A 24,117-nucleotide genomic window follows, 5' to 3' on the forward strand; every position below is an offset into this window, starting at 1 on the left:
AACTCCGGCCACTCTCTCTCTCTCCCAGTCACATTCTGGCAGGCCTGGAGGAGAGGCCTGGGGAATAGCACAGAGCTGTGTTGGGGTGGCTGTTCTCCACATTCCGGTTGGCAGGGATGTTTCCCGGGAGCGGGCCAGCATGCGGTTCGGAAGTCTGTTACAAGGTGGGATCGAGATCACTTTACCCAAACTTCTCCATTTTTAAAGACTTCCGTTCGGTTGGGGCAAAGCACAGCCACATTCAAATGACATTAGTGAAAATATCCAGATGGTTGGATGCGCCCAGCACCCACGGTTGAGTTATAAATTGGAGCAAAAACTCGTGCTGAAATGGTAACATGACAAAGAACAGTGCAGTACAGAAACAGGCCCTTCAGCCCACCCAAGACTGTGCCAACACATGATGCCTGTCTAAACTAAAGACTGTTTGCCTCTTTTCCCAGCCTAGTCATGTATCTCTCAAGGTGCCTCTTAAATGTTGCTATTGCATTCTACCACCTCCTCGGGCAGCACGTTCCTTATCACCCTCTGTGTAAAAAAAACCTTATCTCTCACACCTCCTCTCACCTTAAACCTATGTCCCACAGTAACTGACATTCCAACCCTGGGGAAAAGACTCTGAGAAATGTTGATTAATGGGGCCCTGAGCCACAGTAAGTGTCAGGGTGGTTACCGCATTCAGCAAAATGGTGACAGAACCATCCTGCTTGGCTAATGGGGCGGGGGGGCTCTGTTATGTGGGTGCAGACAGGCCCTGACCCCTCGTCTGTTCCTTAGGCCTGAACTTTTTGCCTGCTGGCTGTGCGCCCACTTGCCAGGCAAGGGAGAGAACACAAGATGCCTCCTCTGTTCGTAACCAGCCTTACGGTGCGATTACAAACCATCTGGCAAATTAACAGCCAGCAAGAGTGAAATGTGCTCTTAGAAAGAATGAAGACTGGTAAAGAATGAAATTTAGTAGCTTAGTACCAAGACATCATTGTGAATAAAAATCCCCTATCTGAAAGATATTGTGGCCTTATGCCATGTTACATTAGCATTTGGATCAATAAATCTATTGTTTCTTCCTCAGGGGCCGCTGTTCATCACCAGGGAACTCATCATAATGTTATTCAGAAAGGACACCAGATGAGGGTGTTTTCTGTTACAGATTATTCTTAGAATTCCACTCAATCTACACCCACATCTGTGTGGTTTCCACGGCAACCCCAATAGAGGTTATTTATTAGTGTCACAGGTAGGCTTACATTAACACTGCAATAAGATTAGCAGGTGATGTATGTGGGGGTGGGGCCTGGGTGGGATTGTGGTCGGTGCAGACTCGATGGGCCGAAGGGCCTCTTTCTGTACTGTGGGGTTTCTATGATTCTATGACAGAGGAGCAGAATTAGGCCACTCGGCCCATCAAGTCTGCTCCACCATTCAATCATGGCTGATGCTTTTCCTCATCCCTATCCTCTTGCCTTTTTTCCATAATCCCTGATCCCCTAATTAATCAAGGACCTATCTATCTCTGTCTTAAAGACACACAATGATCTGGCCTCCACAGCCTTCTGCAGCAAAGAGTTCCACAGATTTACCACTCTCTGGCTGAAGAAATCCTTCCTCGTCTCCGTTGTAACAATGAAGTTACTGTGAAAATCCCCTAGTTGCAACTCAGGCGCCTGTTCGGGTACACTGAAGGAGTATTTAGCATGGCCAATGCACCCTAACATCTTTCAGACAGTGTGAGGAAACCGGAATACCTGGAGGAAACCCACACAGACACGGGGAGAACGTGCAGACTCTACACGGTCAGTGACCCAAGCCAGGAATTGAACCTGGGTCCCTGGAGCTATGAGGCAGCAGTGCTGACCACTGTGCCACCATATGCTATTGGCTAAGACAGCCAAATTCTGCCAGAATTCCTGGTGACGCTACCCTTCTCTCCTTCTCTCTGTGGCAAGATACAACCAACAAACCCAGGCAGGTGGTTGAGTGAGTGTTCAACCCTCTGAATCTGGTGCAGATATTCACCAAAAGAAAGAACTAATTTCATATTAGCTACAAGCCACAAGAGCTAATTACCAACTTGTAGCAACCACCCACTGCATCTAGCAAACTCCCTGAAATAGACTAAAAGCATGGCAAACAAGGGAAATAGCCCTGAACAATAAACTCATATATCAGCGGAGGCTAATGCATCACATTCAGTGCCTCTCTCAGGCAATATATCATGGTTTGTAGCACATTTTGAGAGATTATACAAGTCTTGACATTTATGACTCTGCTATGATTTGTGGCTCTATCATTACTCAGACCTGGCTGCAAATGATTACCTTTTTTTTCCCCCAGACTAATTATACATCAGGCAAAGTGCCAATCACTTTCAGGTAAGTGGGCGCAGACTGCTGAACAATAGGAGGAAAGCATTGTGGAATAGCAATGAGCTGTTACAAGCTACTTCTCGGGCAGGTTGGTGAAACTGGCTCCAGTACAGAACGGGACGGTTCCAACCACAGAAGCTGTGGCCTCTCGGTGTTTAGGTATTGGCAGAAACCCATTCTCCTCTCAAAAATATTCATTCCTGACATTCTGCAGACCAGGAGGGCACCCTGGCCAAGTGCATTCACAAGGGTCCCTGTGGACAATGATACTGGTAAAAATAAACATTCAATCAACCAAGGCACTTTTCATCTTCATTGAAACGGTGGAAATATACTGCAGGTGAAACTGTGTAGAATAGAAACGTCAGAGTAATTGAACTCTTCATGGGAATAGTCACATCTTCTTCTCAAATATATAAAACATTTACTATCAAATAAACCGGTCGGACTTTCACCTGGTGTTGTGAGACATCTTAAAGGGTGAACCTGCACACAGGGAGTGCAACAGTTCATAGAATCCTCCAGTGCAGACGGAGCCCATTCCGCTTTTCGAGTCTGCACTGACCACAGTCCCACCCAGGCCCTACCCCCATATCCTTACATATTTTACCTGCTAATCCCTCTAACCTAAGCATCCTAGTACACTAAAGGGCAATTTTAGCATGGCCAATTGACCTAACCTGCACATCTTTGGACTGTGGGAGGAAACCGGAGCACCCGGAGAAAACCCACGCAGACACGAGGAGAATGTGCAAACTCACACAGACAGTGACCCAAGCCGGGAATCGAATCCAGGTCCCTAGAGCTGTGAAGCGGCAGTGCTAACCCACTGTGCTACCGTGCCACCCATGAATGAACAAAACATAATTTTTATTTTGCAAATTATTATCTGTTTTATTTTTATTGCATTATAACCTGTGCCTCAATAGTCAAATATTTGTTTAAAAATGTCTCATTTAATTTTGGGGGTCATTCGCCAATGCTCCTTGAAGCTAATTCACCAGCCAGTGGAAACATTGGCTGGAATTCTCCAGTCTCACCCGGGGCTGGGATTATCCAGTCCCGCTGCTGTGATTGGGGATTTGGCCGAGCGTTAAATTCTCCATTCTCACTGACAGCAGTAGCGAGGTGTGCGGGACTGGGTAATTCCGGCTAATATGTGATTATTTATCCCCAAGGAGAAAAAGTTTGCTTTTTTAATTGGCAGTTAGAGCTTAGGGCCTTCACACATACGCTGACTGTAGAATGGCCACACATGTGCAGTTTGCTGATTTCACACATGTAGAACAGTGGGTGGGTTCTGCGGCAGTTTTCAGCCGTCAGAACGATGGTATTTGTGTCACGTTCCGCGCTTGGAACTATGCATGGGTGAGTATTTCCCCGAATCTGCTGGTGGGTCAGGAACTGATCTGTCTGCCCCACCGTTACCTAACAGGGTCAAAGGTCCGGGCACCATGTTTAAATTGCATCTGAGCACACACACCTCACTGTCTCTAGCCTGGCTCTCTCCAGGTCATCTACAGAAATGTCTGATCAAGGGAAAAAGTCTGCAAGCCACCAGTGGCAAGGGTGGCACATTGGTTAGCACTACTGCCTCACAGCACCAGGGACCTGGATTCAATTCCCGGCTTGGGTCACTGTCTGTGTGGAGTTTGCACATCCTCTCCGTGTCTGCAAGGGTTTCCTCCACAGTCCAAAGACGCTCTGGTTTCCTTCCACCGTCCAAAGATGTGCAGATTAGGTGCACTGGCCGTGCTAAATTGCCCCTTAGTGTCAGTGGGACTAGCTAGAGTAAAGACATGGGGTTGTGGGGATAGGGGCTGGATGAGATTGTGGTTGATGCAGACTCGACGGACTGAATGGCCTCCTGTAGGGATTCTATGAAGCGGAAGGCCACCCTGATGACCTTCAGGCCTTATTCTGAGGAGTGCCGCAGCGTAGGAATGTGCTGGACTGGAAGGCAGATCAGCCTGACCCTTCTGGCCGAGGAGGCCATTGAAGGCAATGTTAGCATAGCTGGCCCATGTACCAGTGCAGGAGGAGGGTGAGTGATCTTACCCACTCTGCCAGGGTAAATTATCCCTCAACCCTCTCCAAGATCAAACTCCCATTATGGCATCGTGTACTCAAAGGGTTTCTCTCTTCAGGGATCCCACAGACCCAATAGCAGGGATACATTGACTGGCTCATAGAAACTTTCACATCTCCACCTTCTCATCCACCTTGTTGCTCACACTCCATCCTCAGTGCTTTCTGCTTGTCTCAGCATTCTAGTATGGATGACACCTCTGTGAGTCCATCACGTCCTGGTATTGACAGTGACATGCAATCTTGTACTTAACCTGCTCATGAAATAAAAATCTCCTCTCTCTCTTACAGGCAGTGGCAGATCCAGGGAGATAAGGAGGGTCCCAAAGCCTCCAGACCATCCCTGGTGAGGAGGCTGAGGAAGCCACTGAGAAAGAACCATCAATATTTTTATAAAGAGTTAATAAAAATAGAAACCTCACAGTGCAGAAAGAGGCCATTCGGTCCATCGAGTCTGCATGGACCACAATCCCACCCAGGCCCTACTCCCATATACTTTACCCGCTAAATCCCTCTAACCTACGCATCTCAGAACTCTAAGGGGCAATTTTTAGCACGGCCAATCAACCTAACCCACACATCTTTGGACTGTGGGAGGAAACCGGAGCACCCAGAGGAAACCCACGCAGACACCAGGAGAATGTGCAAACTCCACACAGACAGTGACCCAAGCCGGGAATTGAACCTGGGTCCCTGGAGCTGTGAAGCAGCAGTGCTAACCCACTGTGCTACCGTGCCGCCCCAATTTGATAAATTGAGTGTTGGTCTGACAGAACACGAACCTGGAGAGTGGATAATGGGAAAACAAGGAAATGGCAGATGAATTAAACAAATATTTTACTTCATAAACAGAAAATGCTGGAAAATCTCAGCTGGTCCAACAGCATCTATGGAGAGAGAATCGAGCCAATGTTTCGAGTGTAGATGACCTTTCATCAGAGGTATTTTGGATTCAGTTTCATTATGGAGGAAACAAATAACATCACAGAAACAGCTATAAACAGGGAAGTGGTAGTAAGGGAGGAACTCAGGAAAGTTGCAGTCATCAGAGAAATGGTGCTGAGTAAATTGTTGGACCAGCAGGTTGACAAATCCCCGGACTGACAAATTCGCCTAAGGTTTGGAAAGAAGTGACTACTGAGATAGTTGATGCTTTTAATTTTCCAAAACTCCCTAGATTCGAAGAAGATTCCATTAGATTGGAAGATAGCAAATGTATCTTCATTATTCAAAAAGGGAGGCAGTCAGAAAATGGGAAACTACAGGCCAGTCAGTTTAACATCTGTCATTGGGAAAATGCTAAGAGCTGCTATTAAAGAAGTTATAGCAGAGCATTTGGATTAGTTCAAAGTAATCAGGCAGAGTCAGCAAGGGGCATGCATGCGGCAGGTTGTAGTGGGCTGCTCTTGGACGTTGCTTCGGGAGTTGCCTATTGCTTCATGTCGTTAGTGTGCTTAAACTGGACCATCTCGTGGGCAACATGACAGCTCAGAGACTATCTCTGTTGCTGTGCGGACACATGGATTTGGGCCTGTGTCTGTGGGAGTTTGCACGTTCTCCCCGTGGTTGCGTGGGTTTCCTCCGGGTACTCCGGTTTCCTCCCACATCCCCCAAAGATGTGCTTTTAGGCTGATTGATTGGGTACTAAATTGTCCCTAAATTGGACCTCCCTGATCCTCGCACATTAGGTGTAGACTAAAATCATGAAGAGGTCACTGAGACAGTGGGACGGCGGCGCGGGCTTGTTGGGCCGAAGGGCCTGTTTCCCGTGCTGTGTTGTTCTTTGTTCTTTGTTCTTAACATGGTTTAGTGAAAGGCAAGTCAGGTTAAACCAACTTTAATGGCGTTCTTTGTGGAACTCACATGTGCTGTGGATAAAGGGGAACTGGTGGATGTACTGTACTTAGATTTCCAGAAGACATTTGATAAAGTGCCATATCAAAAGTTATTGTGGAAAATAGAAGCTCTTGTTATAGGTGGTAACATAGTGGCATGGAGAGAAGATTGGCTAGCTAACAAGAAGCAGAAAGTCAGCATAAATGGATACAATTTATATAAATTATTTGGAAGAAAGGATTGAAGGGAGGGTTGCCAAATTTGTTGATGTCACAAAGATAGGGAGGAAAGTATATTTTGAAGGGCAGCACAGCACCAGGGACCGGGTTCAATTCCAGCCTTGGAGACTGTCTGTGTAAATTTCCTCCGGGTGCTCTGGTTTATTCCCACAGTCTAAAGATATGCAGGTTACAGGGACTGACTGTGCTAAATTGTCCCTCAGTGTCCCAAAATGTGTAGGTTATGGGGATTACCAGGTAAATGCATGGGGTTACAAGGATAGGGCAGTGGGATGGGCCTGGGTAAGATACTCTATCAGAGTTGGTGTAGACTCCTTCTGCATTGTAGGAATTCTGTGGTTCTAAGGAGAGTATAAAGGAATAGATTAAGTGAGTGGCAAAGATCTGGAAAATGTAGAATAATGTGGAAAATGTGAAATTATTCATTTTAGCAGGAAGAATAAAAAATAAACTTATTATCTAGTTGGTAAGAGATTGCAGAGCTCTGAGCTGCAGAGGGATCTGGGTGACCAAGTACATGAATCACAAAAGTGTACAGGTACAGCATGTAATTAGGAAAGCTAATAGAATGTTATCATTTATTGTGAAGGGAATTGAATACAAATGTAGAAAGGTTACGCTTCAGTTGTACAGGGCACCAGAGCAACTATACCTGGAGTATTGTGTACAGTATTGCTCTCTCTATTTAAGAAAAGATGTAAATGCAATGGGAGCAGTTCAGGAAAGGTTCACCAGACTCCCCGTGTCCATCACATTCTCCTCATGACTGTGTGGGTTTCATCTGGGTGCTCTGGTTTCCTCCCACACTCCGAAGGTATGCAGGTTAGGTTGACTGGCCATGCTAAATTGATTCTAGTGTTGGGGGATTACCAGGGTAAATATGAGGGATTACAAGAATGGGACCTGGGAGGGACTGTGGTTGGTGTGGAATTGATGGGCCGAATGGCCTCCTTCTGCACTGTAGGATTCTGTGATTCTACTAAGACAGCTTACCAGTACCTTCTCACAGACAAAGCATCTCTTTCTTTCAACTTTTTTGTATCCTGCTGGTGCAAAGGTCTGTTTCATTGGTTTCTGCAGCTAATTATTCCTGGGTCAGGTCACTAGTCTACCACCGGGGGCGAGGGGCATCGCACCACATCAAGCACATTCACACTTGGGTCAATGTCTCCGTGGAGACTGCACATTCTCCCCGTGTCTGCGTGGGTTTCATCCCGATGCTCCGGTTTCCTCCCACATCTGAAAAACGTGCTGGTTAGCTTGATTGGCCATACTAAATTCTCCCTCAGTGTATCCAAACAGGTACCGGAGTGTGGCAACTGGGGGATTTTCACAGTAACTTCATTGCAGCGTCATTGCAGTTAACGTAAGCCTTACTCGTGACTAATAAATAAACTTTATCTTTAAAATTCACACACACACAGACAAACTGAATACATAGAAATTCTAAATACGGATACAGACAGATATCATTACAAAGATCAAATTCCTTTAGAATATTATTACGAGCCCATAACGTGCAGTTGGAGTGTTGGTTTTTCTGGAGTAAAGGGTTGAAGTTGAAGAGTTGTGTTCAGCAGCTGTGATGGCTTCTGTAGTTGATTAGTCAAAGGTTCCCTTGGAAGGTGGACTCAGAGTAGCCTGGAGGAGCGAGCAAAGGTCCCTGTTCCTTTGCATGATTTTTGAACACTGCTTGGATTCCCTTTTCAACAGAACAGCGCTCATTCCTGGACAACTTCCTCCCTGTCTCCCAGTGACAGAATGAGAAAAGCAGCTCTCACACACTATTCATTGCTACTTCAGCTGAGAACTCACTTCCTGAGGTCTTCTGGGTTCTCTGCACAAAATGGCACTTCTCAGCCAGACACCACACACTTGAAAACTCAATGCTATTGCTACTCAAACTGTTGAAATGTGCTTCCATGTTAGATGTTGGTTTAAGCCAGGTCTGGGCATAATCCCATCCATTGTCTTTTAGGTGAGGTAATTAATCTTTAGATATCTCAATGGCTTCCATTCTTTCAGGTGGAAATGGGGAAAGATCTATTCACACCTTCAGGGAAGCCATTGTCAATGAGTTTCTGTTCACCCTTGGTGGAAACACACATTGAATTTCCAAATGTCTTCACATGTCTGGGTCTGACAATTTGTGAATCCGCTTGAAGCCTTCCAGTAGCTTCACAAATATTTCAGTTGTAGAAGGTCAGGTGACTTCTGGCAGCCATTTTTAAAGGCTCCTTGTGTCTATTGAAAGATTTGCTTTTTTTTTACAAAGATTTTTATATCACAAACACACGTTTGCGATATTCTTCCATTTCTGTTTAAAACGTGATTATTCAAAAGTTTAATAAGAACCCATTAAGGCCCAGAATTAGTGCATTTCGTGTCAGAATTGGGAGAATTAGTGAATTAGAGTGCCCGATCCACCTCCCAAACTGTGCACAGCCAAAACTCAAGCATCCAGTGCACAGTTGCAGATGGTTTGCCCAAACCTGACAGCGCCAATTTTAGATCAAACCAGTCAAAGTGATTGAATTCCAACTCATGGCTGGCACCCCACAATGCTTTACTTTATTTATAGGACTCTTAATGAAACATTGGAGAGACCCTACAGCGAAGAGACTCACCCCTGCTAGCTCAGTCAGGAACAGAGCTTGCACAGCATCTGAATATTAAAATAAAACTCATTCAAATCGACCAGCTTTCGGAGTGAAGACTAACACAGTTCGCTGTGAGCAAGCCTCCTCTCTTTTGTAATATAACAAACAATATTGAAATTCTTCACACTCATCTGCTGGAGATGTGTTCTTCACTAATTATCATAATTACAATGTTTTAATTTGCATGAAGCAAATGAATTTATCCAACAACAACTTATATTTATCTAGCACCTTTAACAAGTTTGAGAGAGCTGTCTCGCACACAGCAACAGCCTGACAAAGGTGATGTCCCAGACACCATCATCACCATTCCTGGGCACGACCTGTCCCACTGGCAGGACAGATACAGCAGAGGTGGCAACACAGTGGCATACAGAGGGGAGGGGGGGTCCTCAACATTGACTCCAGGTCCCAGGAGGTTTCACGGCTTCAGGTCAAACCTGAGCAAGGAAACCTCCTGCTAATTACCATGTCCCTACGGCTGATGAATCAACACCCCTCCATGTTTGAACACCGTTTGGAGGAAGCATTGAGGGTGGCAAAGGCACAAAATGTACTCTGGGTGGGGGACTTCAATGTCCGCCACCAAGAGTGGCTTGGTATCATCATCACAGACCGAACTGGCCGGATCCTAAAGGACATCGCTGCTAGACTGGGACTGCCAAGGGAGCCAACAGGAGTGAGAAATATACTTGACCTCATCCTCAGCAACCTGCCTGCTGCATCTGTCCATGACCGTATTGGGGTAGGAGTTACCACTGCACAGTCCTTTTGGAGATGAAGTCCCATCTTCACATTGAGGATATTCTCCATTTTATTACCATGATGCTAAATGGGATAGACTTCAAACAGATTCAACGATTCAGGACTGGGCAACCAAGAGGGACTGTGGGCCATCAGCAGTGGGACTGTACTCCAGCACAATCTGTAACCCCACAGCCCGGTATACCTCCCACTCAACCGTTATTATCAAGGCAGTGGATTATAAGACCATAAGACATAGGAGCAGAATCAGGCCACTCGGCCCATCGAGCCTGTTCCATCATTCAATCATGGCTAATATTTTTCTCATTCCCATTCTCCTGCCTTTTCCCCATTTTCCCCGATCCCCTTATTAATCAAGAGCCTATCTATCTTAAAGACATTCAATGACCCGGCCTCCACAGCCTTCTGCGTCAAAGAATTCCACAGATTCACCACTCCCTGGCTGAAGAAATTCCTCCTCATCTCTGTTTTAAAGAATCGTCCCTTTAGCCTGAGGTTGTGCCCTCTGGTTCTAGTTTTTCCTACTAGCGGAAACACCCTCTCCACGTCCTCTCTATCCAGGCCTTGCAGGATCCTCTAAGCTTCAACAAGATCCTCCCCTCCTCTTTCTAAACTCCAGAGAGTACAGACCCAGAGTCCTCAGCCATTCCTTATACAACAAGTTCTTCATTCCAGGGATCATTCCTGTGAACCTCCTCTGGGGACCCTTTCCAAGGCCAGCACATCCTTCCTTAGACATGAAACCCAAAACTGCTCCCAGTACTCCAAATGGGTTCTGACCAGAGCCTTATACAGCCTCAGAAGTACATCCCTGTTCTTGTATTCTAGCCCTCTCGACATGAATGCTAACATTGCATTTGCCTTCCTAACTGCCGACTGAACCTGCACATTAACCTGGAGAGAATCTTGAACAAGGACTCCCAAGTCCCTTTGTGTTTCTGATTTCCTAACCCTGGTTCAATGGAGAGTGCAGGAGGGCATGTCAGGAGCAGCACCAGGCAAACTTAAAACTGAGCTGTCAACCTGGTGAAGCCACAACACAGAACTATTTGCATGCCACAATATACGGGTCAGATCTAAGCTCTGCAGCCCAGCCACATTCGGCCATGAACGGTGGTGGACAATTAAACAACTCACTGGAGAAGGAGAGTCCACAAATATCCCCATCCTCGGTGATGGAGGAGCCCAGCAAAAAGTAAGGCTGAAGCATTCACAGCAATCTTCAGGTGCAGAGTAGATGATCCATCTCAGCCTCCTCTGGAGTCTCCAGTCAATTCAATTCACCTCGTATCAAACAATGGCTGAAGGCACTGGACACTTCAAAGTATCATCATAAGAACATAAGAACATAAGAAATAGGAGCAGGAGTAGGCCATCTGGCCCTTCGAGCCTGCCCCGCCATTCAATAAGATCATGGCTGATCTGTCGTGGCTCAGTTCCACTTTCCCGCCCTCTCCCCATAACCCTTAATCCCCTCTCTTATCAAAAACCCATCAACCCGCTTCTTAAAAATATTTAGCGAGGCAGCCTCCACCACTTCAACGGGCAGAGAATTCCAGAGATTCACCACCCTTTGAGTGAAGAAGTTCCTCCTCAACTCCGTTCTGAACCGCCCCCCCTTTATCTTGAGGCTGTGCCCCCTAGTCCTACTGTCTTTTTTGAGCGGGAAGAGTCTTTCCACCTCTATCCTATCCATCCCATTCATCATCTTATACGTCTCAATGAGATCTCCCCTCATTCTTCTAAACTCTAACGAGTACAAGCCTAGTTTATTCAGCCTCTCCTCATAGCTCAACCCCCTCAACTCCGGTATCAGCCTAGTAAACCTCCTCTGCACTCCCTCCAAGGCCAAAATATCCTTGCGCAGGTGCGGCGCCCAAAACTGCACACAGTACTCCAGCTGCGGCCTCACCAATGCCCTATACAGCTGCAGCAAGACCTCCCTACTTTTATATTCAATCCCCCTCGCTATGAAGGCCAGCATCCCATTCGCCTTCCTGACCACCTGCTGCACCTGCAGGCTGGGTTTTTGCGACTCATGCACAAGGACCCCGAGGTCCCTCTGCACCGTCGCCTGCTGCAGTTTTTCGCCCCGTAAGTAATAGTCCTTCCTACCATTCTTCCTACCAAAGTGGACCACCTCACACTTGCCAACATTAAATTCCATTTGCCATTTCCTGGCCCATTCGCCCAGCCTATCATAACAACACTCTGGCAATAGTACTGAAGACTTGTACTCCAGAACTTACTGCACCCCTAGCCAAGCTCTGCCAATACAATTACAACACTGGCATCTACCCAGCAAATTTGTCCAGGTTTGTCCTATGTATAATAGGCAAGACAAAGTTCACTTAGCCAATTATCGCCCCATCAGTTTACTCTCGATCATCATTAAAATGATGAATAGGCGTCATCAACAAGAGGCACTTATTCAGCAATAAAGAGCCGAACTTCAGCAATAAATAGCTGAAGAGCTGAGAATGACTGCCCTTGATGTCATGACTGCATTTGACCGAGCGTGGCATTAAGGAGACCCAGAGAAACTGGAGTCAATGGAAATCAGAGGAAGAGCCCTCTGTGGATCGGAGTCATACCTGGCACAAAGGAAGGTGGTTGGATGCCAATCATCTCAACTCCAGGACATCAGTGCAGGAGCCCCTCAGGGTAGTGTCCTGGGCCCAACAATCTTCAGCTGGTTCATCAATGATCTTTCCTCCATCATAAGGTCAGAAGTGGGGATGTTCACTGATGATTGCACAATGTTCAGGACGAACCGCGATTCCTCAGATATGGAGCAGTGCATGTCCAAATGCAGCAGGACCGGAACAATATCCAGGCTTTGGCCGACAACTGCAAATAACATTTGGGCCACAAAAGTGCCAAGCAATGACCATCTCCAACAAATGAAAATGTAATCATTGCCCCTTAACATTCAATGGCATTACCATCACTAAATCCCCCACCATCCCGGGGGTTACCATTGACCAGAAACCAAACTGGGCCAGCCAGATAAATACTGCTACAAGTGCAGGTCAGAAGCCAGGAATCCTTGGTAAGTAACTCACCTCCTGACAGCCCAAACCTGCCCACTGTCTACAGGGCACAACTCAGGAGTGTGATGAAATAGTTGCCACTTGCCTGGATGGATGCAGCTCCAACAACACTCGAAAAACTTGGTACCATCCAAGACAAAGCAGCCCATTTGATTGGCATCACATCGACAAACATTCAATCCCTCCACCACCAACGCTCAGTAGCAGCAATGTGTACTACCTACAAGATGCTCTGCAGAAATTCGCCAAGATCCTTAGACAGCACCTTCCAACCCCATGACCACTACCTTCTAGAAGGACAAGGGTAGCAAATACATGGGAACATCACCATCTGAAAGGTCCCCTCCCAGCCACACACCATCCTGACTTGGAAATATATTGGCCATTCCTTCACTGTTGCTGAGACAAAATCCTGGAACTCCCTCCCTAACAGCGCTATGGATGTGCCTACACATCAGATACTTCAACAGTTGAGAAAGGGAGCTCACTGCCACCTTCTCAAGGGCAATTAGGGATGGGCAATAAATGTTGGCTTTGCCAGTGCTGCTCACAGCCCTAGAATGAATAAAAAAGTTGTAATATCCCACAGGATGTGTACGAAATAAGGTTTGACACAGGGGATGAGCAAAAGCTTGGACAGAGAGGAAGCCTTAAATAAGAAACTGGAAGAAAGAACGCCAGACAGAGAAGTAGAGAGGTTTACAGGGGAGATCGTTTTTTATTTTTTCATGGGACGTGGGTGACGTTGGCTGGGCCACCATTTATTGCCCAACCCTGATGGCATTCTAAGGGTCAACCACAATGCTTTGGCTCAGGAATCACATGTGGGCCAGACCAGGTAAGGACGACAGATTCATTCTTCCCATGTCTGCGTGGCTTTCCTCCCAGGTGCTCCGGTTTCCTCCCACAGTCCAAAGATGTGCAGGTTAGGTGGATTGGCCATGTTAAATTGCCCCTTAGTGTCAAGGAGACTAGCTAGGGTAAATACATGGGGTTATGGGGATAGGGCCTGACTGGGATTGTGGTTGGTGCAGATTCCTTCTACACTGTAGGATTCTATGATTCGCGATTCCTCAGATATGAAGATGACGATCGATAAAGATTGATGTGAATTCCAGTTTCAAGGCCAGGTCTCCAGAGAATTAACCTGGATCTCTGGATTACTAGTCCAGTGAAAATACCCCAATGCCAACATCTCCCCATTCCAGAGCCTGGGGCCCAGACAACTGAAGGCATGCTAAGGTCCCTCTGTTCTTTGGAAGTTCCCAGATTTTTCATAGTATATTTCCTTGTCAAATTACTCCCACTTACTCCCATTAATATACAGGACATGGTTAGTAAGTTTGCAGATGACACCAAGATTGTTGGCATATTGGACAGCGAAGAAGGTTATCTCGGATTGCAACGGGATCTTGATCAATTGGACGAATGGCAGATGGAGTTTAATTTAGACAAATGCAAAGTGATGCATTTTGGTAGATTGAACCAGGGCAGGACTTATTCAGTTAATGCTAGGGCACTGGGGAGAGTTACAGAACAAAGAGATCTAGAGGTACATGTTCATAGCTCCTTGAAAGTGGAGTCACAGGTGGACAGAATGGTGAAGAAGGCATTCAGCAAGCTTGGTTTCATTGGTCACAACACTGAATACAGGAGTTGGGATGTCTTGTTGAAGTTGTACAAGACATTGGTAAGGCCACACTTGGAACACTGTGTACAGTTCTGGTCACCCTATTATAGAAAAGATATTCTTAAACTAGAAAGAATGTAGAAAAGATTTATTGGGATGCTACTAGGACTTGATGGATTGAGTTATAAGAGAAGCTGGATAGACTTGGATTTTTTTCTCTCTGGAGCGTAGGAGGCTGAGGGGCGATCTTATTGAGGTCTATAAAATAATGAGAGGCATTGATAAGATAGATAATCAATATCTTTCCTAAAAGTAGGGGAGTCTAAAACTATGGGGCACAGGTTTAAGATGAGAGGGGAGAAGTACAAAGGGGCAATTTTTTCACACAGAGAGTGGAGTGTCTGGAACAAGCTGCCAGAGGTGGTAGAGGCAGGTAAAATTTTGTCTTTTAAAAAGCATTTAGGCAGTTACATGGGTAAGATGGGTATGGAGGGATATAGGCCAATTGCGGGCAATTGGACTAGCTTAGGGCTTTTAAAAAAAGAGGCGGCATGGACAAGTTGGGCCAAAGGGCCTGTTTCCATACTGGAAACCTCTAAATCTCTATTGCTTCCAAAGTATATCACCTGACACTTTTCAGGGTTAAGCACAGTTGGAGAACTGCCAGGGAATTGCCACAGGAAAGCTGTGTGTAATTCCCATCAAATCCCTGAGCCAGCACGAAATTCTGGTGCTCGAAGGAACAATTGTTTTTCTGAGCCTAATTGCCTTCCTGTCTCCATTGGACAAGATTCACCGGACATTGGGTTCCTTCCCATCACTGACTTAACTGGGGACAATTTTCTAGATGTTAGGAATGCAGTGTGGGTACTCCCACCCAATTCTCCTTGCAGCAGCACCCCCCCCCCTCCATCCCTTACCACCCCAACATCAATCTTATTCCTGTGGGCTCCACAAATCCAACCCTTGGTACAAGTAAGGACCCAGGCAGAAGACCTTTGAATATAGAACATAGAACCCTACAGTGCTGAAAGAGGCCCTTTGGCCCATCGAGTCTGCACCAACCACAATGCCACCCAGGCCCTATCCCCATATCCCTACACATTTACTCGCTGATCCCTCTAACCTACACATCCCAGGACACTAAGGGGCAATTTTACCATGGCCAATCAAACTAACCTGCACACCTTTGGACTGTGGGAGGAAACTGGAGCAGCCGGAGAACTTCAGTGTTATAGAGGGTGAAATGGAAGAGGCCATTCAGGAGTGAATTGGGATGGTCAAGTCTACAGCTATCATCCAATTGGGGTTTGCGGAGACCAAAGCACATGTTCACTCGAGCAAGCTTGCCCAGATACCTAACAGCCGGTCGGATTTGCTTTAACCTTCACGGGTATCCATGTACACCTGCAGTTTACTGACAACACTGGGTAGGGTGTGGAACGGGGCTGTGTACAGTAAGAGGGAGACATCACAACCCCGTCCCAACATAACTGGCTCTGTTTCTTCGTAAAGGATGACACGCATGAAACCATTGACGACTGACATTGAATCCTGCACTTCCTTAACTTCAATCAAACTTAAATTTAATTATTAACACAATGCAAGGTAAACAGTGGAACAAGTTGCCAATAAATTAGCCTTTACACAGTGAGGTCATGGCGGGGTTATTTGTAAGGAACAACAACTCATCACCGAGAATCACAACAAGGATTACACTCCAGGGACAGGAGAACTTCAGCTGTACTGTGTGGAGCCTGGGAATATTCACATTGTTTTTATTCATTCACAGGATGTGGGCGTGGCCCACGTTTATTGTCCACCCCTCACCGGCCCCGTGGAGGTGGTGTGAGACGCCCTCTTGAAACTATTGAGTGGCCTGTTCACACTATAGCACTGCAGAGGGCTGTCACATCGCTGTGGGCCTGGAGTCTCACAGGGAGATGATGGCATAGTGGTAACGTCATTGGCCTAATCACCCAGAGGCCTGGGCGAATGCTCTGGGGACACGGGTTCAAATCCCACCAAGACAGCTGGTGGAAAAATGCTGTCAGTGCCCAAGTCATAAAGCCAGAGGATTCCTACAGTGCAGAAGGAGGCCATTTGGCCCATCGAATCTGTACTGAATCTTTGACAGAGTATCTTACTCAGGCCCTATCCCTATAACCTCACATTTCTACCATGGCTAATCCATTTAACCTACACATCTAAGAGACAATTTGGCATGACCAATCTCCCTAACCTAATGGATTCCCATTAAAGAATATAACAAATTTAATTTCAATTAATAAACATAGAATACAGTCTCAGTAAAATATTATCAGTTGTGGTAATACCCATCTGGTTCACTGTTGTCCTTTAGGGAGGGAAATCTGCTGTCCTTACCCGGTCTGGCCTACATGTGGCTCCAGATCTACAGCAATGTGGTTGAGTCTTAACTGTCCTCTGAAATGGCCTAACGTGCCATTTGGTTCAAGGACAATTAGGGATGGGGAACAGATGCTTAGAATCACTAGTGCAGAAGGAGACCAATCGGCCCATTGAGTCTGTACTGACCACACTCCCATAGCCCCAAATATTTCCCCTATTAATCCCCTGACACTTAGATCAATCTAGCATGGCCAATCAACCTAACCCGCGCATCTTTGGAGTGTGAGAGGAGACTGGAGCACCCAGAGGAAACCCGCGGAGACACAAAGAGAATGTGCAAACTCCGCACAGACAGTCACCGAAGTTGGGATCGAACCAGGCATTGTGAAGCAGCAGTGCTAAACACTGTGCCACCACGCTGCCTAGTCTCAGTGCAGTAACAATAGCACAACACTACAGGATAGATAATCTGATTGTGTTGCATCACTTGTTCTGAAGCACAACATTCACTTCTCGTACAAAGAGCAAAAAGTAATCAAATGTGGAAACAAAGGTGATAAACGCCTCCCCTTTCGAATGATGATGTTACAAACAATAAAAACCGAACACAACTTGGAAAACACGCAGCAAGTCAGGCAGTGCCTACAGAAAGAGAGAAACAGAATCAACATTTAAGGAGTACAGTGCTTGGGAGCCCTTTGAGCATATTCCACCAATCAATAAGATCATGGCTGATTTGCTGGTGATTTCAGCTCCATTTTCCTGTCTGACCCCCCCTCCCCTCCCCTCGCTCTGCCCCCACCCCCCCCATTAACCCTTATCCAGCAAAGATCTCTCAAACTCAGCCTTGAATATATTTAACAACACAGCCTCCACTACCTTCTAGAGGAGAGAATCCCACACCCTAAAGATCTCTGGCAGAAAATATTTCTCCTCGTCTCTGTCTTAAAGGGGAGTAGGTGACCCTTGTTCAGAACCATGGAGAGGGATACTGCACCCTCTCTTTCTCTCTCCACAGATGCTGCCTAACCTGCTGAGTTTTCCCAGTACGTTCCTTTTACATTTCAAATTCCCAGCCCCCCCCACCCCCGCAGTATTTTGCTTTTGATTCTGCAGAGGGGGGGGGGGCCATCGACATACAAAATTCAGGCAGCACGGTGACACAGTGGTTAGCACTGCTGCCTCACAGCGCCAGGGACCCGGGTTCAATTCCCAGCTGGGTTACTGCCTGTGGGGAGTCTGCATGTTCTCCCCGTGTCTGCGTGGGTTTCCTCCCACAGTCCGAAAGACGTGCTGGTTAGGTGCATTGGCCATGCAAAATTCTCCCTCAGTGTACCCGAACAGGCAACTAGGGGATTTACATAGTAACTTCATTGCTGTGTTAATGTAGGCCTACTTGTGACACTGATAAATAAACTTTAAACTTTGATTGGCCGTGCGAAATTGCCACTTTGTGACGGGGGATTAGCAGGGTAAATATGTGAGGTTAAGGTGATGGGGCCTGGATGGGATTGTTGTCGGTGCAGGCTAGATGGGCTGAATGGCCTCCTTCTAGACTGTGGGGATTCTATGAAAATGCTCAGCAACTCCACATTGCCACCATCAGACCCTGTGACAACTTGGCAGCTAATTTCACTTCAACTCCAACCACCCACCCCTGAACAACAGAGGGGCAAGACAGCAGTGTAAAGTAAAAGTTTATTTATTAGTCGCAAGTAAGGCTTACATTAACATCGCAATGAAGTTATTGTGAAATTCCCCTAGTCGCCACATTCCACAGATCAATGCACCTAACCAGCACGTCTTTCAGACTGTGGGAGGAAACCAGGGCACCTGGAGGAAACCCACGCAGACACGGGGAGGACGTGCAGGCTCCACACAGACAGTGACTCAAGCTAGGAATTGATCCAGGGTCCCTGGCACTGTGAGGCAGCAGTGCTAACCACTGTGCCATCATGCCTCTGACTGTTATCCCACCCAGGCCCCATCACCTTAACCCCATCTATTTACCCTGTTAATTTCCCTGACACTAAGGGGTTTCTGATAACCAGGCTGAATCCAGTAGAGAGATCTTTCACCGATAGTAAATTCAGCAAAGCAGAAGAGGTCCACTTACCTCCTGACCCTCACTTGTCGCCGACAATTTTTTGTCTGAAAACGAGTGTGGAGATGTTGACACAAGGCAATGTGTACTCGAGTTTGATTTGCCCAGGAGTTTGCAAACTCCACCCTCAGCATCCACCCGCTGGATCCTGAAAGGATCAGGAAGTTCCAGGAGGCAGTGATGCTGGAAGTTAGTTAAATTGAGGGGGGGGGGGAGGTGGCTACACAGAGAAAACCCCCGGGATGGTCACGTTTTCCTGCCTTCTCCCTCTGCTGCTCACTCCAGACAAATGGGGACGGGGAGGAGGGAGGAGAGGGTGATCTGTGATTCAGCACAGACTCTGCCTGCCAGCTCCCGGTGGAAGCGGATCTGACAGCAGTCTGGGGACAAGCCGGGGGTGTGGGAGTGGGTGGGTGGGTGGGTCGGAGGGGGGGGAGGGGGTACTGTTTGTTGTGGGGTGGGGGGGTGGTTAGAGCTAAACAATGACCACTGCCACCTCAGTGACTACAGCCCAGCTACTGTTTAACAATGTCTCGGAGCAACAGAACAGCACCGTGCCACTCACCTGGGACAGCCTGCACCAGGTAAGAGCAACTCAAATCTAAAAAGACTTAATAAAATAGTCCGGCTGTTGCAGATATGTATGTATTTAGTGTGATGGACAGTTGGCTTTGCCACATTTTCCCTTAGTGTCCCACAATGTGTAGGTGGATTAGCCATGCAGGCTAAAGGGGATAGAGGATGCCAACTCACTGTAGGGGAGATTTCAAAATAGCAGCAAGTGCAGATTTTAGTTCACAGGGGGGTCTGACTATTGTTTCATTTAATTATTTTAAAGTGAGAGAGGCACAGTGATGACCCAACCCTCTCCCCCTCTGGTGCAATAAGTGGTACATGTGTTGGAAACTTTTAACTGTGAAAAGTTAAGACTCCCAGGTTGAGTTTTACCTCCTCTCTCTCTCCCCCGTCCCCGGCAGACAGGGACAGGGCTCTGGAACTGGACAGACATTTGATACTCAAAAGTAGAAATTGCAAAGTTTGAGCCCGCCGTTCGGCCGGCAAGTTTCAAACTGAAAGTTTTCTGCTAACCCACAACTTTCTCCGTTTTAACAAACTTGGGGGGTTTTATTTATTTTTTTTTGGCTCCAACTAATTTCAGCCCGGGACTTTGCAGTCTGGAAGGTGAGCAGATGTACTTTGTAAGTTGCTTACCCACTTCCCCCTCCTGATCCGCACTTTGAATAAAAGTCACCCAAGGAAGGTGAATTGGAGCGTTCTCCGAGCTGGGACCTGGGTGGGGGCAGAGGTCCCAGTTTTTAGTCGACATTTAGCGATAAAATAATTGAAGGGGTGAATGGAATATGTTGGAGAACTCCCCACCTCCAGTGAGTGCTCTTCTCAGGAGTGAAATCAAACAGCATCTGCTGCTATTCGGCTAAAGAAGGTATTTGCATTTAGATAGCCCCCGGATGTGCCCCAGGATTTTACAGCCAGTGCAGGTGTACAGAAGTGGCCATTTTGCATACAGCAGCATTCTGGAGCAGCATGATGGCACTGCTGCCTCACAATGTGGGTATGCTGGCGTTGGACTGGCGTAAACACAGTAAAAAGTCTGACAACACCAGGTTTTAGTCCAACCGATTTATTTGATAATAGACGCACAAGCTTTCGGGGTTAGCCCCTTCGTCAGGTGAATGGAGAGTTCTGGCCTCAGACAGAGCATATAAAGCACAACGGATGAATGAACATCGCTCGACAACCAGCAGGCAAGATCATTCATCCGTTGTGCTTTATATGCTCTGTCTGAGGCCAGAACTCTCCATTCACCTGACGAAGGGGCTAACCCCGAAAGCTTGTGCGTCTATTATCAAATAAATCGGTTGGACTAAAACCTGGTGTTGTCAGACTTTTTACTGCCTCACAATGCCAGTGACCCGGGTTCAATCCCAGCCTGTGTGTGTGTCTGTGTGGAACGTGCATATTTTCCTTGTGTCTGTGTGGGTTTCCTCCGGGTTCTCCGGTTTCCTCCCACACTCCAAAGATGTGCAGATTAGGAATTAGGAGAAGTATCCAAATTCAGCCCTTTGAGCTTGTTCCTCCATTCAGTTAGATCATGGCTAATCCGTTCCTGGTCTCAAATCCAGCTCTCCGCCTTTCCCCCATATCCCTTTTTTTATTAGAAATATATCTATCTCCTTCTTGAAACCATTTAACGATTCAGACTCCACGCTATAGGACAATGAGTTAGCCACGCTAAATTGTCCCTTAGTATCTGAAGATGATGGATAGTGGTTAGCACAGCTGCCTCACAGCACCAGGGACCCGGGTTCAGTTACCAGCCTCGGGTCACTGTCTGTGTGGAGTTTGCACATTCTCCCCGTGTCTGCGTGGGTTTCCTCTGGGTGCGCCTGTTTCCTCCCACAGTCCAAAGATGTGCGGGTTAGGTTGATTGGCCGTGTTAAATTGTCCGTTAGTGTCAGGGGTAAATATACGGGGTTGCGGGGATAGGGTCTGGGTGGGAATGTGGTTGCTGCAGGCTCGATGGGCCAAAGGGCCTCCACATGCATTGCAGGATTCTATGATTCTATTAGCCATGGTAAGTATGCAGGCTAAGGGGATAGGGTTGGGGGGGAATGGCCCTGGGTAGGATGCTCTTTCAAAGAGTTAATGCAGATCCAATGGGCTGAATGGCCTTGTCTGTACTGTAGGGATTCTATGATTCTGTTCCATTATTCTAAATGACTAGATAATTTATTGTAGTGATTTTTGGCTGAGGGTCACTCACTAGCCTACTATCCGCCATGGGCAACCTGGGCTAGTGAGTGGGCTGCACGAGTGGACCTCCTTCATCTCAGTGGGTGGCAAGATCGAAACCGGGCTTGTTCACTAACCATAACCTCATGAATAATATTAAATACAGTTAATACACGCCAAATATTTCATAATGAGTTATAGAAAATGTTCAGTCATTCATATATTAATAAAAACTCTTCCTGTTCGTGTAAGGATTGAGAGCGAGAGGGGCACTGATTTAAAGTGATTTGTAGAAGAAGCAAATGTCTTGTGAGAAAAATCTTTTTCACCCAGTGAGCGGGTGGGGTCTGGAATGCTCTGCCTGGGAGTGTGGTGGAGGCAGGTTCAGCCGAGGCATTCGAGAGGGCATTAGATGGTTATTTGAATAGGAACAATGTGCAGGGGTCCCGGGGGAAAGGCACTAAGTTATGATGCTCATTTGGTGAGCTGGTGCACACATGGTGGGCCAAGTGGCCTCCTTCTGGGCTGTAACAATTCTGTGATTCATCAACTCCAAATGGTTAAAAAAACAAAAGAAATATTTACTTGTGATTGGATGCGGAGGGAGCACACATCTCTCACAGGCATTGCGTGCAGTTAGCGTGCACCTCAGTTCATGTGCCCTTGCTTTACATGTGTGTCACTTTAGTAACACCTCTGAAAAATAGCCAGGGGGGGGCGAAACCAGCCCACTGGCTACTGGTTGACCACCAGATAGGATGTTGTACATCTAATTGTGAACATGAGGTTTCAGTCCCACATCCTGCCTGGAAGGGAGCACCTTTGAAAACTTTGGGTGTAGTCCAGTGAGTGTCACAGTTCCAGAATTTGAATCCCTGACCTTCAGACTCTGAAGCGAGAGAGTCACAGTTGGCAGCCGAACATGCCTCACCAATATATTTATTTATTCATGATTCCTATAAAATTGTGAAATAATTTATCCCTTTTATACATCGGATGAGGTCAATATCCGGGGCTTGTTTAAAGTAGGTCATTGCTAAACTCAGTAGCGTTGACATTAGCGGGCTTCACTGAGGAAGCTTGTGCATGTGTATCCATTCATATCACCCTTTATACAGCCATCCTTCGTAGGCACATTATCAATAATGGAACGCAATGTGACTGAACTTCCCAACACCATTCAAAAGGATTTAACCGTCCGGATATTATTTATTCTCATATCTCCCACTTTTCAGGGAAACACGGATCAAAATTAGATTGGGATAAAATTGTGCTTAAAAGGGGGTTGGGGGCAGGATCGTGGGATTGAAGTTACAATCAAATCAGCAGGCTCGAGGGGCTGAATGGCCTTCTCCTGCTCCGAGTTGGTATGTATGATTGCTGTTTGGTGGCTGTCATATTGGATTATTTCCCAGGGTAGAAATGTCTATTAGTGGGGGGGCGTATATTGAAGGTAAATGGGGGAAAGTTTAAAGGAGATGTGAGAAGTAAGTGTTTTACACAGAGAGTGGTAAGTGCCTGGAATGCACTGCCAGAGGAGGTGGTAGAAGCAGATACAATAGCAACGTTTAAGAGGCATCTTGACAGATACGTGGATAGGCTGGAAATAGAGGGATGCGGACCTCGTAGAGGCAAAAGTCTTTAGTTTAGGAAAACGTCATGTGTTGACGCAGGGTTGGTGGGCCGAATGGCCTATGCCTGTTCTTTGTTTCCTCGATTACACGAGTCGCCCCTTAAGTGAGCATTTAGTCTGATGGTTTATGCAAATTGGGCAACAGCACCAGTTAAAAAATGGGAATAAAAATGGTCAGAACTGGGCCTTAAGTACGCTGACCTTAAATTGTCTTCAACATAAACAGAATACAACAGATTCTGGCACCCGAAGCAAGAACAGAGAGTGCTGGAAAAACTCAGCAGTTCAGGAGAGAAGCAGAGTCGATGTTTTGAGCCCTGGTTCAGTGGGTAGCACTGTCACTTCTCAGTCAGAGTTTGTGGGTTTAAGCCCCATTTCAGATACTCCAGCAAACGAAAGGGGGAGAGGGTGGTGTGTTGGTGATGCCACTGGATTAGTGATCGAGACTAGTGTTTTGAGGAGATTGGTTCGAGTCCCATGTTGATCAGAGCCCTGTCAGTTACAGACTCTCCCTGACCCCCTGGAAATGATTTTGACACCCACAACAGCTTTGTTGACCGAGTGACCAACTATTCTGGAAAAAAATGCTCAGAATTCTGATATTCAGAAACTAAATATT

The 24,117-nt window shown here is 46.7% G+C and overlaps 1 protein-coding gene across 4 annotated transcripts in view; it reads left to right on the forward strand.

Moving 5' to 3' along the window:
* The first annotated feature begins 19,593 nt into the window (after positions 1 to 19,593).
* nipal2 (NIPA like domain containing 2) overlaps positions 19,594 to 24,117 on the forward strand; it is a 94,119-nt gene continuing 89,595 nt past the window's right edge. For all 4 annotated transcript variants that reach the window (XM_080195010.1, XM_080195012.1, XM_080195013.1 and 1 more), the window contains exon 1: positions 19,594 to 19,695. In XM_080195010.1, coding sequence (XP_080051136.1) covers positions 19,594 to 19,695 — 102 coding nt within the window. The remainder of the gene's footprint in view (positions 19,696 to 24,117) is intronic.

Source organism: Carcharhinus amblyrhynchos, chromosome 8 (genome assembly GCF_965287045.1).
Source record: "Carcharhinus amblyrhynchos chromosome 8, sCarAmb.v2.hapA, whole genome shotgun sequence".
In the NCBI taxonomy this organism is placed as follows: domain Eukaryota; kingdom Metazoa; phylum Chordata; class Chondrichthyes; order Carcharhiniformes; family Carcharhinidae; genus Carcharhinus; species Carcharhinus amblyrhynchos.